Source organism: Sus scrofa, chromosome 7, assembly GCF_054392235.1.
Source record: "Sus scrofa isolate SSC_HxYL_T2T_F1_AM1 chromosome 7, Sscrofa_HxYL_maternal_Yorkshire_Landrace_v2.0, whole genome shotgun sequence".
NCBI lineage: Eukaryota > Metazoa > Chordata > Mammalia > Artiodactyla > Suidae > Sus > Sus scrofa.
The window spans coordinates 72770258-72783824 of NC_139389.1; the positions used below are offsets into that span (position 1 = coordinate 72770258).

Genomic DNA, 13567 nt, shown 5'->3' on the forward strand with positions numbered 1-13567 from the left:
TGTTGTTGTTGTTGCTATTTCTTGGGCCGCTCCCGCGGCATATGGAGGTTCCCAGGCTAGGGGTTGAATCGGAGCTGTAGCCACCAGCCTACGCCAGAGCCACAGCAACGCGTGATCCGAGCCGCGTCTGCAACCTACACCACAGCTCACGGCAACGCTGGATCGTTAACCCACTGAGCAAGGGCAGGGACCGAACCTGCAACCTCATGGTTCCTAGTCGGATTCGTTAACCACTGCGCCACGACGGGAACTCCTGTTCTTAATTTTTTTGTCTGCACTCATGGCATATGGAAATTTCCAGGCCAGGGATTGAATCCGAGCCACAGTTGCAACCTATGCCACAGCTGTGGCAACACCAGATGTTTAACCACCATACTGGGCCAGAGATTGAACCTGAATCCCATTGATACAGAGATGCCACAGATCCCATTGTACCACAGCGACACCTCCTTGTAGGGACTTTTTAATGTTGCCCAATAAGTTTATCCTAAAATTTACATGGAAAATCAAAGCCAGAGCAATTTGAAAGAATACCAATGGAAGAGGGAAGATGTTGTTGTTGTTGGATATTACCACACCCAATAACAAGATTATAAAGTTATAATAATTAGGACAAGAATTCCCTGGTGGTGCAGCAGGTTAAGGATCCAGCATTGTCACTGCTGTGGCTTTGGTCCCAGCTGTGGCACACGTTTGATACCTGGTCTGGGAACTTTTGCAAGCTGCAGGTGTGCCCCCCCCCTCCAAAAAAAATTGAGACAGTATCATTGGTATAGCAGGCATGGACAAGAAGACTAATGGAAGAAGACATTGGAGTTCCCATCGTAGCTCAGTGGTTAACGAATCCGACCAGGAATCATGAGGTTGCGAGTTCAATCCCTGGCCTTGCTCAGTGGGTTAAGGATCCGGTGTTGCTGTGAGCTGTAGTGCAGGTCGCAGATGAGGCTCTGATCCCAAGTTGCTGTGGCTGTGGCCTAGGCCAGCAGCTACAGTTCTGATTAGACCCCTAGCCTGGGAACCTCCGTATGCCGCAGGTGCAGCCCTAGAAAAGGCAAAAAAAGACAAAAAAAAAAAAAAAAAAAAAAAAAAAAAGACGACATTGAGGCTGGCCAGAGACCTCTGCTCATATATGGGAACACGCAGATATGATTGAGACAATATTTTATTTCATAATAAAACCTGAATGTCTGCTACAATTGGTTATCCACTTGGGGAGGGAAAATTCTTTTAATTGCTACACACAGAAATACATTTCTGATGGATTTCAGGACTTAAATGTGAAATATAATACTTTAAAACTTTTTGAAGAGACTATTTGTTTTATCTTCATAACTTCAGGGTATGCAAGTTTTTCTTTAGACATAGTAAGTACACATAATGAAAAACGCTGGTGATTACATTGAAATTGAAAACTTCTGTACATCAGACAGTACCACATTCCCAGTCAGCGAAAACATGGCTGAGTTGTTTGGGAGAATTCATTTCTAATTCATAGAACTTACATAGCATTAATAACCAATAAATAAAAGGAACTCTTATATTAAACAAAAGAAAATAACCCAGTTGGAAAATACACAAAGGATATGACTGGCAATTTACAGAAACTTGAATGGCCAAATGAAAAGATACTCACATATGCTTCTAGTGTTAATTTTCTCGGCTACTTTGGAGGGACTTTTTCAGTATCTAGTAAAGTTAAAAGTGTTTAATTTCATTCCTATTTACATATTCTGGGGAAGCTCCCATGTATGAGACAATCATGAACATGAACATTTATTATAGTATTATTAGGAATAACAAAAGTTTGAAAACAAGTCCAATGTCCTAATGTAAAGAGAGTCAGTAAAGAAGGTGAATATAATGGAACAGTATACAGTAGTTAAGATGAATTAACTAGATATACACTACTGTATATAAAATGAACAACTAGAATTGCCTGTATAGGAGAGGAAACTACATTCACTATCTTGTAATAACCTATAATGGAAAAAAATCTTAAAGTATGTATATGCACATACATATATATAAATGAATGTATTACAAACACTTTGCTGTTCAGTTGAAAATAATATTATAAACCAACTATACTTCAATTAAGAAAATAAATGCGCAAAAAGTGAATTAATTAGAGCTACATGGATCAGTAAAGATAAATTTCAGAAGCTAATGTTGGATGTGAAATTCAACTGCTAAAATTACTTGTATAATAACACCTTATATAAAATTTTGAAATACATGTTTTTACTATTTATTAAACTTTGAACTTTCTCAGATTTGATTAGTTTTCCATTTATGTTCTTTTTCTATTCCAGGATCCAACCTATGATACCACACTGCATTTAGCATAAATAGATATTTTAGGAGAGCTGATTAAGGACTAGGCTTTAAATAGTATTGTTTTATAAACTTAAATTTGTTCCCTCACAAATAATGGAATTGCAAATAAATCAACGGTTTGTTGAAATATTAAAGCTTATTTTTGTATGACAAGTACAACTTAAGCAAATAAAATTACAGGCTTGATCATTATATATATGTATTTCATATGGATTCATAGGAGGCTTCAGTGATACTTGTACCATTATATAAAACATTGTAGATAATGTAAATAAATGAACTTTTGAAATTATAAGACACAGGACTCTGTTTATATTTGTTCAGACCAAATTATGGGCCTCTGCATGTCCTTGAATGTTATTTCATTATTTTATTGTAGATTTGAAATACCATGTAATTGAAAAGGAAAAGGAATATTAAAGATGCTTTTCAGAATTAAAAAAAAAGTTAGTACCATGCAAATATGTGTTAGGAAATATTAGAGTTACAGATTTTCATGTGGTTAAACTAAATGGAAGTTTTCTACCATGGTTTTTATTTGTATCAGTGATGGAGAAAGTATTTAATTATTTTCTTAGTCTAAGGGATGTATAGACTATTGTCTTAAATGTATTTTGGGTTTAGGGTTTGTTTTGGTAGGATAAATCATGTTTAATTGCAATAAACCATTTTTTGAAAGGTGGCTTTTTATATGCCCTCTGGTCCAAAGATTATGGTCAGAGGGATATTAAGTCACCAAGAATAATTTGGAGGTTGCCAAGGACTTGTTTTAAAGTATTTTCAAGTCTGACTGAGAACTCTTGACATGTAGAAACAGACAAGAAGATATGAATGTTTAAAATCATGTTTTCTTTTCAGGATTAATTTTAAAGAAACTGCTGCACACAGGAAACTCCTTGAAGGTATAATATAATTTTATTTCTTTCCTATGGTTTTTAAAAACTGAGTAAAACATGTAGTCAACTGCTCCACTTTCCTACATCAATTTTTCCCTAAAGAATCTTGACTTATCTGCAGTTCCTTAATTAAAATGAGTTCACTGCATAAACTCATTCAGCAGAAATACAGCCGGCTCTCTGTATCTTTGGGCGTCACCATCCACGCCATTCTTTTTAAGGAACCTGAGCACCTGCTGATTTTGATACTTTCACTGGAGGAAGTCCTAGAACCTCTACCCTGTAGATACCAAGGAACGATTGTACTTTGCTCTGTGGTCCCCAGAAGATAAAAATTATTTAGTTATTCAGCAAATTATTCATTTTATCATAGCTATTGTTAAGTGTAGAGGGAAGTAGAACATCTATTAAAAATGTTGATTTTTGTTAGTTTGTTTTTTTTTTCTTTCTTTGTCATTATTTCATTGTGCTGTGGTAAGAGAAGCTACCCAGTCCAAAAACATCTTGCTGTAGGTTGGGTAAAATTTTCACATTGTAGGTACTTTTGATGTCAGGGCTTAGATATAGCAGTACAAAGGAATAAGCCTTCCTATATCTTTATTCTGTTTCTAACTAAATCATAAGAGTGGCAGCAGTTGAATAGCTTTGGCAGTAGCTGTTTGCAAAGATATAGTAAGGTAATATCCATAACTACCGATGAAGTTAGATTACTGAAGAACTTTGTGTTTTTCTTAGAGATTTGAATTTTCCTCTCTTTTATCCTATTCTCTTCCTGGGAGGGCATCATCAGTGTAAATATTTATTGTCTTCTGAGTCTTATGTTCTAGTTGCTTAGAATATAGTAAAAGGCCAGAATCCCGGCCTTGCCCCTTAGAAGCAAATAAAGTAAATGAGGTAATTTCACATTGATAAGCTTTTTTCTAAGTACAAGAGCATTGAGTTAGCAGAATACCAGGATCCCCATGACCATTCCTCCTTTTACCAAACTCATTAAAGCAAGGAACAGTTATTCCTCTTCTTGCTTCTTGGGTTAGAGTGGCGATGATGGGAAATAAACAAGAAGGAAATGAATTTGACTTTTTACAAATGGAAGTTATAGCATAAAGATTACCTGATGGCTTTAAGTAGTTAGAGGCCAAATTCATTTGTTCAAAGTAATTTATAAAATTATAAATTTAAATTTATAAATAATGAGGGCTCAATAAACTTATGGATATAACGTTTTTCCCTCCTCTCCTCCCTCTCTCTCCTTCCTTCCTTTTTTCCTTTCCTTTGCAAAGTATCCTTCTATAATCATTTCTAAAGCATTTTGGCCTTGGAAGGAAGAAAGTATTTCCATTTTAAATAAAAATACTGCTTTTCATTTTATTTTAGATTAGGCGGGAAGGTGTTCGTCTTTTCTTATTATGGTTACAAGCTCTTCAGAATAACTGTAGCAGAGAACAGCTTTGGATGTTTTCATGCTTAATCCCTGGCTTTTCAGCACCACAATCTGAATATGGACCTCGAACTTTAGATAATCTCATTAATCCTCCACTCAACCTTCAAGAAAGTAAGATTCATGAGATCTTTTCCATCATTGTTTGAAATATTTCTCGGTTGTTTGTTAATGTGTATTTTAAATATCTGTATGTTTATTAATTGGGAAATTATAGACCAAACTCAGAAGGAAAGGGTTGGTGGTTGCTAATTGAGGGTGTTGAAATGGGTGAAGGGGATCAAGAGGTACAAACTTCTAGTTGTAATTAAGTCATGGGGTTGTAGTGTACAGCACGGGGACTGTAGTCAGTAATAATTTATTGCAAATTTGAAAGTTGCTAAGAAAGTAAATTATAAAAGTTCTTATCACAAGAAAAACATTTTTTGTAACTTTGTATGGTGACAGATGGTAAATAAATATATTGGGGTGATTGTTTTGCAGTGCATACAAATATTGAATCATTACGTTATGTACCAAGAAACTAGTATGTCAGTTATACTTCAATAAAAAGTAAATAAATAAAAAATTTAAAAAACAAATAAAATGTAGGTTTTATCATCCAGGTATAATGTTCAGGAAATGATGTCACTAAAAAGATAGTTTGTTATTCACAGTTCCTAGGAGGAGGGGTTATGCCACACCAGGGAGGGTAGCCATACAGAAGCGGGGTCAGTTGGGGGTGGGGGCTTGCGGGGTAGGAGTGGGTATCATGGGCAGAAGTCTTTATTGTAGTTTCTGCAGGCAGGAATTTTTGAGGCAGGGTGAGCAGGCCAAGGACTGGCTAGTTTGGATCACATTAGCAGGCTCTGAGGCATAGGGGTTGTTTCTGATGGTCTGATACCTGACGTTAGGGGTCACCAGGTTAGGAGACTAGTAATCTTGAGTATGGAAGTCCAAAGGAGGTGGTAGATTGGGCTCTGGATTGTTTGGTTTGCATGTGAAGGGTGAACTCTTAGATCTGTAGATCAAGGTAGTAGAATCACTAGATCTAAGCCACGTCTGCGACTACACCTACTACAGTTCTTGGCAGTGCTGGATCCCCAACCCACTGAGCAGGGCAAGGGATTGAATCCACATCATCATGGATACTAGTTGGGTTCATTACCACTGAGCCACAGTGGGAACTCCCTGTAGTAGGTGTAGTCACTGACGTGGCTTAGATCTAGTGATTCTGTGACTGTGATGTAGGCCAGCAGCTCCAGTTTGACCCCTGCCTTGGAAACTTCCATATGTTTCCTGTGCGGCCCTATTTAAAAAAAGGAAGGAAGAAGGAAAGAAAACATGTTTAATACAGTCCATTTTTGCAATTATCTTTAATTTTGAATTTTCGTATATCACTTTGTATCCTTGATTTAATTTGGATGTGCGTTGAAGTACACATATGTTTTACTTTGTGTGAAGAGGGCTTAATCACTTAACTGATATTTACTAAGAAATAGTTTTAGGGACCTGCCTGTGCCAAACCATGTACTCACTGTGTTGCCTGGGAAAAATTTTAGAGAATTTATTTGGTTGTGGGTTGACTTTCATGAATTTGCTTTTGTTATAATCATTCTTTTTGAATATCTGAAAAATAAAAGTTTCTTATTTTACAATTGGACTTTTGTAATTAAGAAACTAAGATGCTAACTTTTCTTTCTTTTTGAGAGGTAAATAGTATTTCATCCTTTGAATAAAGGGCTATCTTAAAGAGTAAGTGTGGTCATTACCTAGAGTAATCAGATTGTCCTTTAGTTGATTAATAAGCACATTACTATTAATGTTTCTCATAGTGTACATTCTTAATCTGTTTTTTAAAATATCATGAACAGTTCTTTCTCAGATGAGATGTTATTCACTCTTAATTTCTGCATATTTCTCCACCCCTTTGTCACATTTCCTCAATCCAGGGGTTCATGAAACGGTCGATTATTAAAGTTTATGATTATTGTGATGGGCTGTCTGCATATTTATTTTGTTTCAATCATTAGAATGTTTTCAAGTAGGATTCTTTGCATATCAGTTTTGTAGTTAAATTTTGAGTCATATTATTGTATTATTATGTATGTTTTATAGTTGTACTAAACTGTTCTTTTATCTTTGATAGCTCAAGTCACTATAGAGGAAATTACTCCTCTTGTCCCCCCACAATCAGGAGATAAAGGACAGGAAGATCTTACCAGCTATTTTCTTGAAGCACTTTTAAAGTACATAGTAATTCAGGTATGTGTTATCTTCCTTGATATCACCTTTGTTATTCTGTGGGTAATTCATTTTCCCCTTCTTACCATTATTCTGTCATAGTCTTTGCCATAGAAAAAAACTGTTACTCCTCCTTAAGGAAAATAAGCAAGATAAGCAATATGCCGCCAGCAATGTATGAGACTTAAAGTTGCTTTATATCCTCACCAACAGTTGACATGGTCAGTCTGTAATTTTAGCTATTCTCTAGTTAGTGTATGGTAGTATCTCATTTTGGCCCAAGCTGGGCCTTTACTACCTCTCTACTTAGGATCTGCCTCACCCTACTGGGGTTTTCACACCCTGTCTTTTACAACTCTGTCTTCTCTTGTTTACTCCCCTCTATGCTTCATGGACAGTCCTCTTCTCTCTTAGGCTCTGAGTCTGCACTGGGCTACTGCCTCTTTTACATCCCTTCATGAATGCTTCCTATGGTCAAGCTCTGATTACCTGCACCTGACTGCCACTGTTTCATTCCTTCCCCCCACCTGCCTATTTGTAGGACCTTCTAGGCTGAATTATTCAGGAAGGGGGAAAGAGGAAAGAACATTAGCAGCTTTGTCAGTAGTAGAGCCAAGTTTTAAGTCAACTTTGACAGTTTTCCAGAGCACATTTTAACATATAAGAAATATAAAACAGAACATACACCGTTGACCCTTGAACATCATAATTATGCATAGATTTTTTCAGTAAATACAGTGGTACACAATCCATTCTTGGTGGAATCCTTGGATATGGAGGGCCAGCTGTGAAGTTACACATGAATTTTTGACTGCATGTAGAGTTAGTACCTCAGCCTCCAAGTTGTTCAAGTCAACTGTATATTGCATTTGCATGGTACTAGACCATTTTTCGTAAGTACAGAAATATATTTACATACACACATATTTAGCTTATTGCTTAAGTAACCTTTTACAAGCTTTTGTATAATGGCTAATAATTTCTTCTTTCTCCTGGAATTATACTAATTGTGTGTTTATTTTTAGGTAAAAAGTTTAGAATGGAAGAACAAAGAAAACCAAGAAAGGGGATTTTCATTTTTGTTTTCACATTTTAAGAAATATTACTTGCCTTATATTTTTCCAAACATCTGTAAAGAGAATAGTTTATATCATCCTGTCCTTGGTAGGTAGTCTTTGGAATTTTCTAAATGATCACACAAAAAAATAAAACATTCCTCAATGTAAAGTTAGCATTTGCCTCCTGAAGAAAATGGATAATATTTAATTTATGTTGATTAATTATAGATACTATGCCATGATTCATACTGAAAGTAGAATTTTATTAATAGAAAATTTTCATTGAGAGTGAAGAGATCTTTTCAAAACTTATTCTCTGGGTATCACTTCTTAGTGAAGTTAGTCCATCAGAAGTATTTGTGATTGTAAATTAAACTTAATTCTAATGTTTGGTGTGATCCTTAAACTATATTATAAAAAATTTTAAAAGTCCTGCAAGGTTTCAATTTTATATGTCTTGTTCATATTCTGTATAAATAAGTTCATTGTCACATATTTTGATTATATCTTGTCCATATTTAGTGACTGTGCTAAAACGTGTTTTGGAATCTTAAACCTATTACCACAGGGACAGATCTTGAATTAGACATAGACCTCTGCCATGTGTGGAAGGCATCAACAGCCTGTTTGTGGAATATTCCCCCCCACCCCTGCCCCAGCCTCCCTGTGGTTCATGGAATTCCTGGGCCAGGGATCAGATCTGAGCCGCAGTTGGAACCCACCTTTTTCCTATTTTAAGCTCCTCCAAGTTTAGGCAACTGACATGCAAAACCATTAGGGTTAGTAGAAATGATTTAAATTACCATTCTTAACTTTGGAAACAATATTTGCTTTAAAAATAATATTATTGTAAGAATTCTCATAGTTTGTAGGATGCCAAAGTATGTGTCTCAGACTTAATGGAAGTGAGCTCTCATTAATTTTGAGTGGTTCTAGACATTTCTTTGTACTTTTAATGATATTTTGCAAAAAGACATGTTTCCATATCAGCTATATATGCTTCAGCTAGATTCCATGCTACTATCTAGCAAATTGTTTTAAAATATACTATTTCTTGAACAAGAATATTATCATAGTATTTTCTCACATATTTAAAAATTCACATTTATCTAAGCATAATTCCTTTCGTATTTATTTTTTTCCTATTATTTTGCATAGATATCCCACAAATGAGACCAAAGCCACATTATGTCATGATAAAGAAGGATGCTGAAACCAATGAAGCAATTTATTGTACGAAGGAGCCTTTCATTAAGGCTCGAGTTATTGTCATTCGTTGGCTGGTTTCATTCTGGCTTGAGCCAAAGCCGCATACAGGACCTCATATTCCTGGGATGGAAGGTGAAGTCTTGCCAAAGAATATTCAGGTAATACACACATAAGCCAAGCTTGTTAAAATTAGCTTTAGAGATTTAAATGGCTTTACTGATTTGTCCACTGATTTCAGTTACCTTAGTTGTAGAACACATTTAAAACAAATAATAGTGATGTTTTCTTTGTATAAATGTCTTATAAATCCAAATTTTAACAATTATTATAGAACCAACAGTTTTTTTTTTTTTTTTTTTTTTTTTTTTTTTTGCTATTTCTTGGGCCGCTCCCGCAGCATATGGAGGTTCCCAGGCTAGGGGTCGAATCGGAGCCATAGCCACCAGCCTACGCCAGAGCCACAGCAACGTGGGATCCGAGCCACGTCTGCAACCTACACCACAGCTCACGGCAACGCCAGATCCTTAACCCACTGAGCAAGGGCAGGGATTGAACCCGCAACCTCATGGTTCCTAGTCGGATTTGTTAACCACTGCGCCACGACGGGAACTCCCCAGTTTTCTTAATAAAACTAAAACTTGTAAGATATGGAAGATAATTTCAGTCATATATGTTTCAGCTTATTATTCCTATGTTTTATGTTAATTGTACAGTACTAAAAATATTCTGAATTGTGTAGATTCTTGCAGTTGGAAACAATTAGCAATCAAATGACTTTCATAGTTCTTTTTAGATCTAAATATTCACAGAATGCTGATTTAAAGTCCAGTTTCCATGTCATTTACCCTTTTTCTCCTAGAACACTGGAGTAAAGTTACACAGCTATACAATGGAGAAACTAATATTTGAAATTGTTATTTATAATGAAACACTTTACCTCTTTTTCACAATTCTTTTTCACTTTATCTTCCTCTCTGTGTTTTTTTTTTCTGAAATGTCATGTTACTGTATTTTTTAAAGTATTCTTATTTTTTTCTCAGATTTCCTTGTTTTAAAAATAGCTTATCTGTGTATATTTTTTATGCAGCTTCTTAAATCCTTAAAAAATTAAGTGGAGACATAAGGTGTATTCATTAGCATTCAGAAAATTTGACTTATATTCCTATAGTCTCTTATTTATCTGCAGCAGAGTATGATATGTTTCCCAAAAACTTTGTTCCAGGCTCTGTACAAAGAATTTATAAATGTAGAAACTCTCAAGCAGAACTATTTTTCTGATCCTAGAACTCAGTAAACTAAAAATCAGAATTTTTTATTAGGAAGGCATATTTGAGATCATTAGCATATTTACTTAATCCATCTTATTTTATAGATAACAAAACCAAGACCAAAAATTGAATAATGTACCAGAAAGTAATTGATCATACATGTCATACTATGGTAGTAATTTCTTTATTACTTACCTTAAAACGTTTACGTTTTCCTTAGACTGAGCCAAGGTTTTGCTTGTATGATTTTTGCCTATGATAAAATAGAATTGATTTTATACATTAAGACTTTATTGATGAACTTTATAGTCCATTGCTAAGGTATTTATTATTGAAGAGCTGAGCTGATTTCATCTGCATTATTCTTTTTTTTTTTGGTCTTTTTTTTTTTTTTTGCCATTTCTAGGGCCGCTCCTACCGTATAAGGAGGTTTGCAGGCTAGGAGTCTGATTAGCTGTAGCCGCCGGCCTACGCTGCAGCCACAGCAACACGAGATCTGAGCCACATCTGCGACCTACACCACAGCTCACGGCAATGCTGGATCCTCAACCCACTGAGCAAGGCCAGGGATTGAACCCACAACCTCATGGTTCCTAGTCAGATTCGTTAACCACTGAGCCACGTCGGGAACTCCATCTGCATTATTCTTTTACCCAGTTTTAATTAGTAACTTGTTTGTACTGTAGACATACTGAAAAAATAAACTTTTTTTGTCTTAATTTTTATTTTATTATTTTTTAACTTAATGATTTTTATTTTTTCCATTATAGCTGGTTTACAGTGAAAAAATAAACTTAATTGAATAGAGGATTAGTATCACTATATCACTTAAACATTGAGTAATTCCATTACCATTTAATTATTTAGCATGGATATTTAACTGAAACTCTATGTCTACATTTTAAACTATGCTGTAAGTTACTTATGGAATGCTTTAGGTTTTGTCAGTATTTGCTATTTGAAGACAAAATACTGAGTTAAATGATTATGATATTCTCTCCTCCATACTGTTTTTATTTTAGAGAGCAGCTGCTAGTTTGGTATCCAGAGAAGAAAACAAAAATGATAATGCTGATAAAGCGGATAGAACTACAGAACCCGAACAGTCTCATTCCAACACAAGCACTCTCACGGAGCGAGAACCTAGCTCTTCTAGCCTCTGTAGTATTGATGAAGAACATCTTACAGACATTGAAATAGTCCGCAGAGTTTTTTCTTCAAAAAGAAGTAATGTAAACTTTGTTACAGAGATATTTCGTCAGGTAAAACACATCTCAGTACTTTTAATTTGTAATATAGACTTTTGTCTTTACTATTGAGGGTACTGACTTTTAGCTATTTAAAATTTATTCTTCACGGAAATGTTTATTTAAAGTTCATATTTATTTATTTATCTTTGCTTTGCTTTTTAGAGCCGCATTTACAGCATATGGGAGTTCCCAGGCTAGGAGTTCAGTTGGAACTGAAGCTGCCAGCCTATACCACAGCCACAGCAATGACAGGTCTGAGCCACATCTGGGACCTACACCACAGCTCATGACAGCACCGGATCCTTAACTCACTGAGCGAGGCCAGGGGTTGAACCCATATCCTCATGGATTCTAGTCGGATTCGTAACCTACTAAGCCACAATGGGAACTCCCATATTTAGTTTTTAATATTTATTACATCTAATCCTTTAATATTTTCTATTATTCCTATTTTTAGTTTATAATTACCTTCGTTTAATATTTATCTCCTCTGCCCCAATATTCCTTCTCTTAAAATAATGATCTTACTTACTCACTTTATGGTTTGAAACTTTTCTTCCCATCATTTGATTAATAAATTACAGTAAAAATATTTTATCTTTCATTCTGCAATCAATTAAAACCAGTTTGTGAAGGTAAGAAGTGATGTTTTCATTGTCTTTATCCTCCCCTCAGAAGGTGTATTGTCCTCTAAAGCATTCTGAAATTAAATTTGCTTAAGACGGATACTATTTGGGGATTAAACTTTTAAAAAAGAGGGAAAAAAAAAAGAATAAAGGATCCCTGGCCTTGCTCAGTGGGTTAAGGATCCGGTGTTGCCATGAGCTGTGATGTAGGATGCAGACATGGCTCGGATCCCACATTGCTGTGGCTGTGGCGTAGGCCAGCGGCTACAGCTCCAATTCAACCCCTAGCCTGGGAACCTCCATATGCCGCGGGAGCGGCCCTAGAAAAGGCAAAAAGACCGAAAAAAAAAAAAAAAGAAATAATCATAGACCAGCATGTTTTGTTTGTGTTTTCTCACTGAAGAAGGGAGCCTTAGCTACCAGTAAATCAGATACCATTGGCAAAGCCAATTATTAGAAAATTGTACCAGATTATCTTAAGCTGATTCCATTGAATATTTGATTTTTCTATCTCCTATTGTTTTAATTCTTCCTCCACATAGTTTTCTGGTTATGATGTAGTTTTATGGTCAAAGAACCATAAAACTGGAGATGACTTTGATACAGTTTTACCTACAGAAAGAAAATTTTCTGATCATATAGATTGTTGCCTGTGATAAAAATTTCCCTTATCAGTTAATACTTGATGTCTGATTATGAGTGGTACTTTTTTGTAGAGGGATGAGGAGTGATACATGGATTTGAATGTTCTGATCTGAGACGACTATTTCTCATTGTAAATGTATAAAATGACCTTCTGTTTTTTTTGCATCAGATTTTTAGCCATTATTAATATCAGTCTTTCCTCAAGATTCTTATTTAGTGTGTAGACAAAAATCACAATGGAGCCCTGTAAGGATATGCTCTGATCTTTAGTAGATTAATTCAGTCCCTTGGGATATAGTGTGGCAGTTTATTCAATAATGAAAAACTTAGCTCTGATTAATAAGCTTTTTTTTTAGAGCAGTTTTAGGTTCATAGCAGCAATGAGCAGAAAACAGTCTTCCCATACTAATTTATTTTTTATTGATATTGTGTTTCACCTTTTATTTTTATTTATTTTTTTCATGTCACAGTTCCCAGGCTAGGGGTCAAATCAGTGCTGAAGCTGCCAGCCTACACCACAGCCACAGCAATGTGGGATCTGAGTTGCATCTGCCACCTACACTGCAGCATGTGGCAACACTGGATCCTTAATCCATTGAGCAAGGCCAGGGATCAAA

At 35.5% G+C, this 13567-nt stretch overlaps 1 protein-coding gene across 13 annotated transcripts in view; it reads left to right on the forward strand.

Annotated features, from left to right (window-relative positions):
• RALGAPA1 (Ral GTPase activating protein catalytic subunit alpha 1) overlaps nucleotides 1-13567 on the forward strand; it is a 231376-nt gene that overhangs the window by 49815 nt on the left and 167994 nt on the right. For all 13 annotated transcript variants that reach the window (XR_014808956.1, XM_021099154.2, XM_021099150.2 and 10 more), the window contains exons 5-10: nucleotides 3196-3239; nucleotides 4608-4785; nucleotides 6800-6915; nucleotides 7920-8058; nucleotides 9111-9319; nucleotides 11452-11691. Coding sequence is in view for 11 of the 13 variants with exons in the window: in XM_021099154.2 (XP_020954813.1) it covers nucleotides 3196-3239; nucleotides 4608-4785; nucleotides 6800-6915; nucleotides 7920-8058; nucleotides 9111-9319; nucleotides 11452-11691 (926 nt within the window). In the remaining 2 variants the exon portion in view is untranslated. The remainder of the gene's footprint in view (nucleotides 1-3195; nucleotides 3240-4607; nucleotides 4786-6799; nucleotides 6916-7919; nucleotides 8059-9110; nucleotides 9320-11451; nucleotides 11692-13567) is intronic.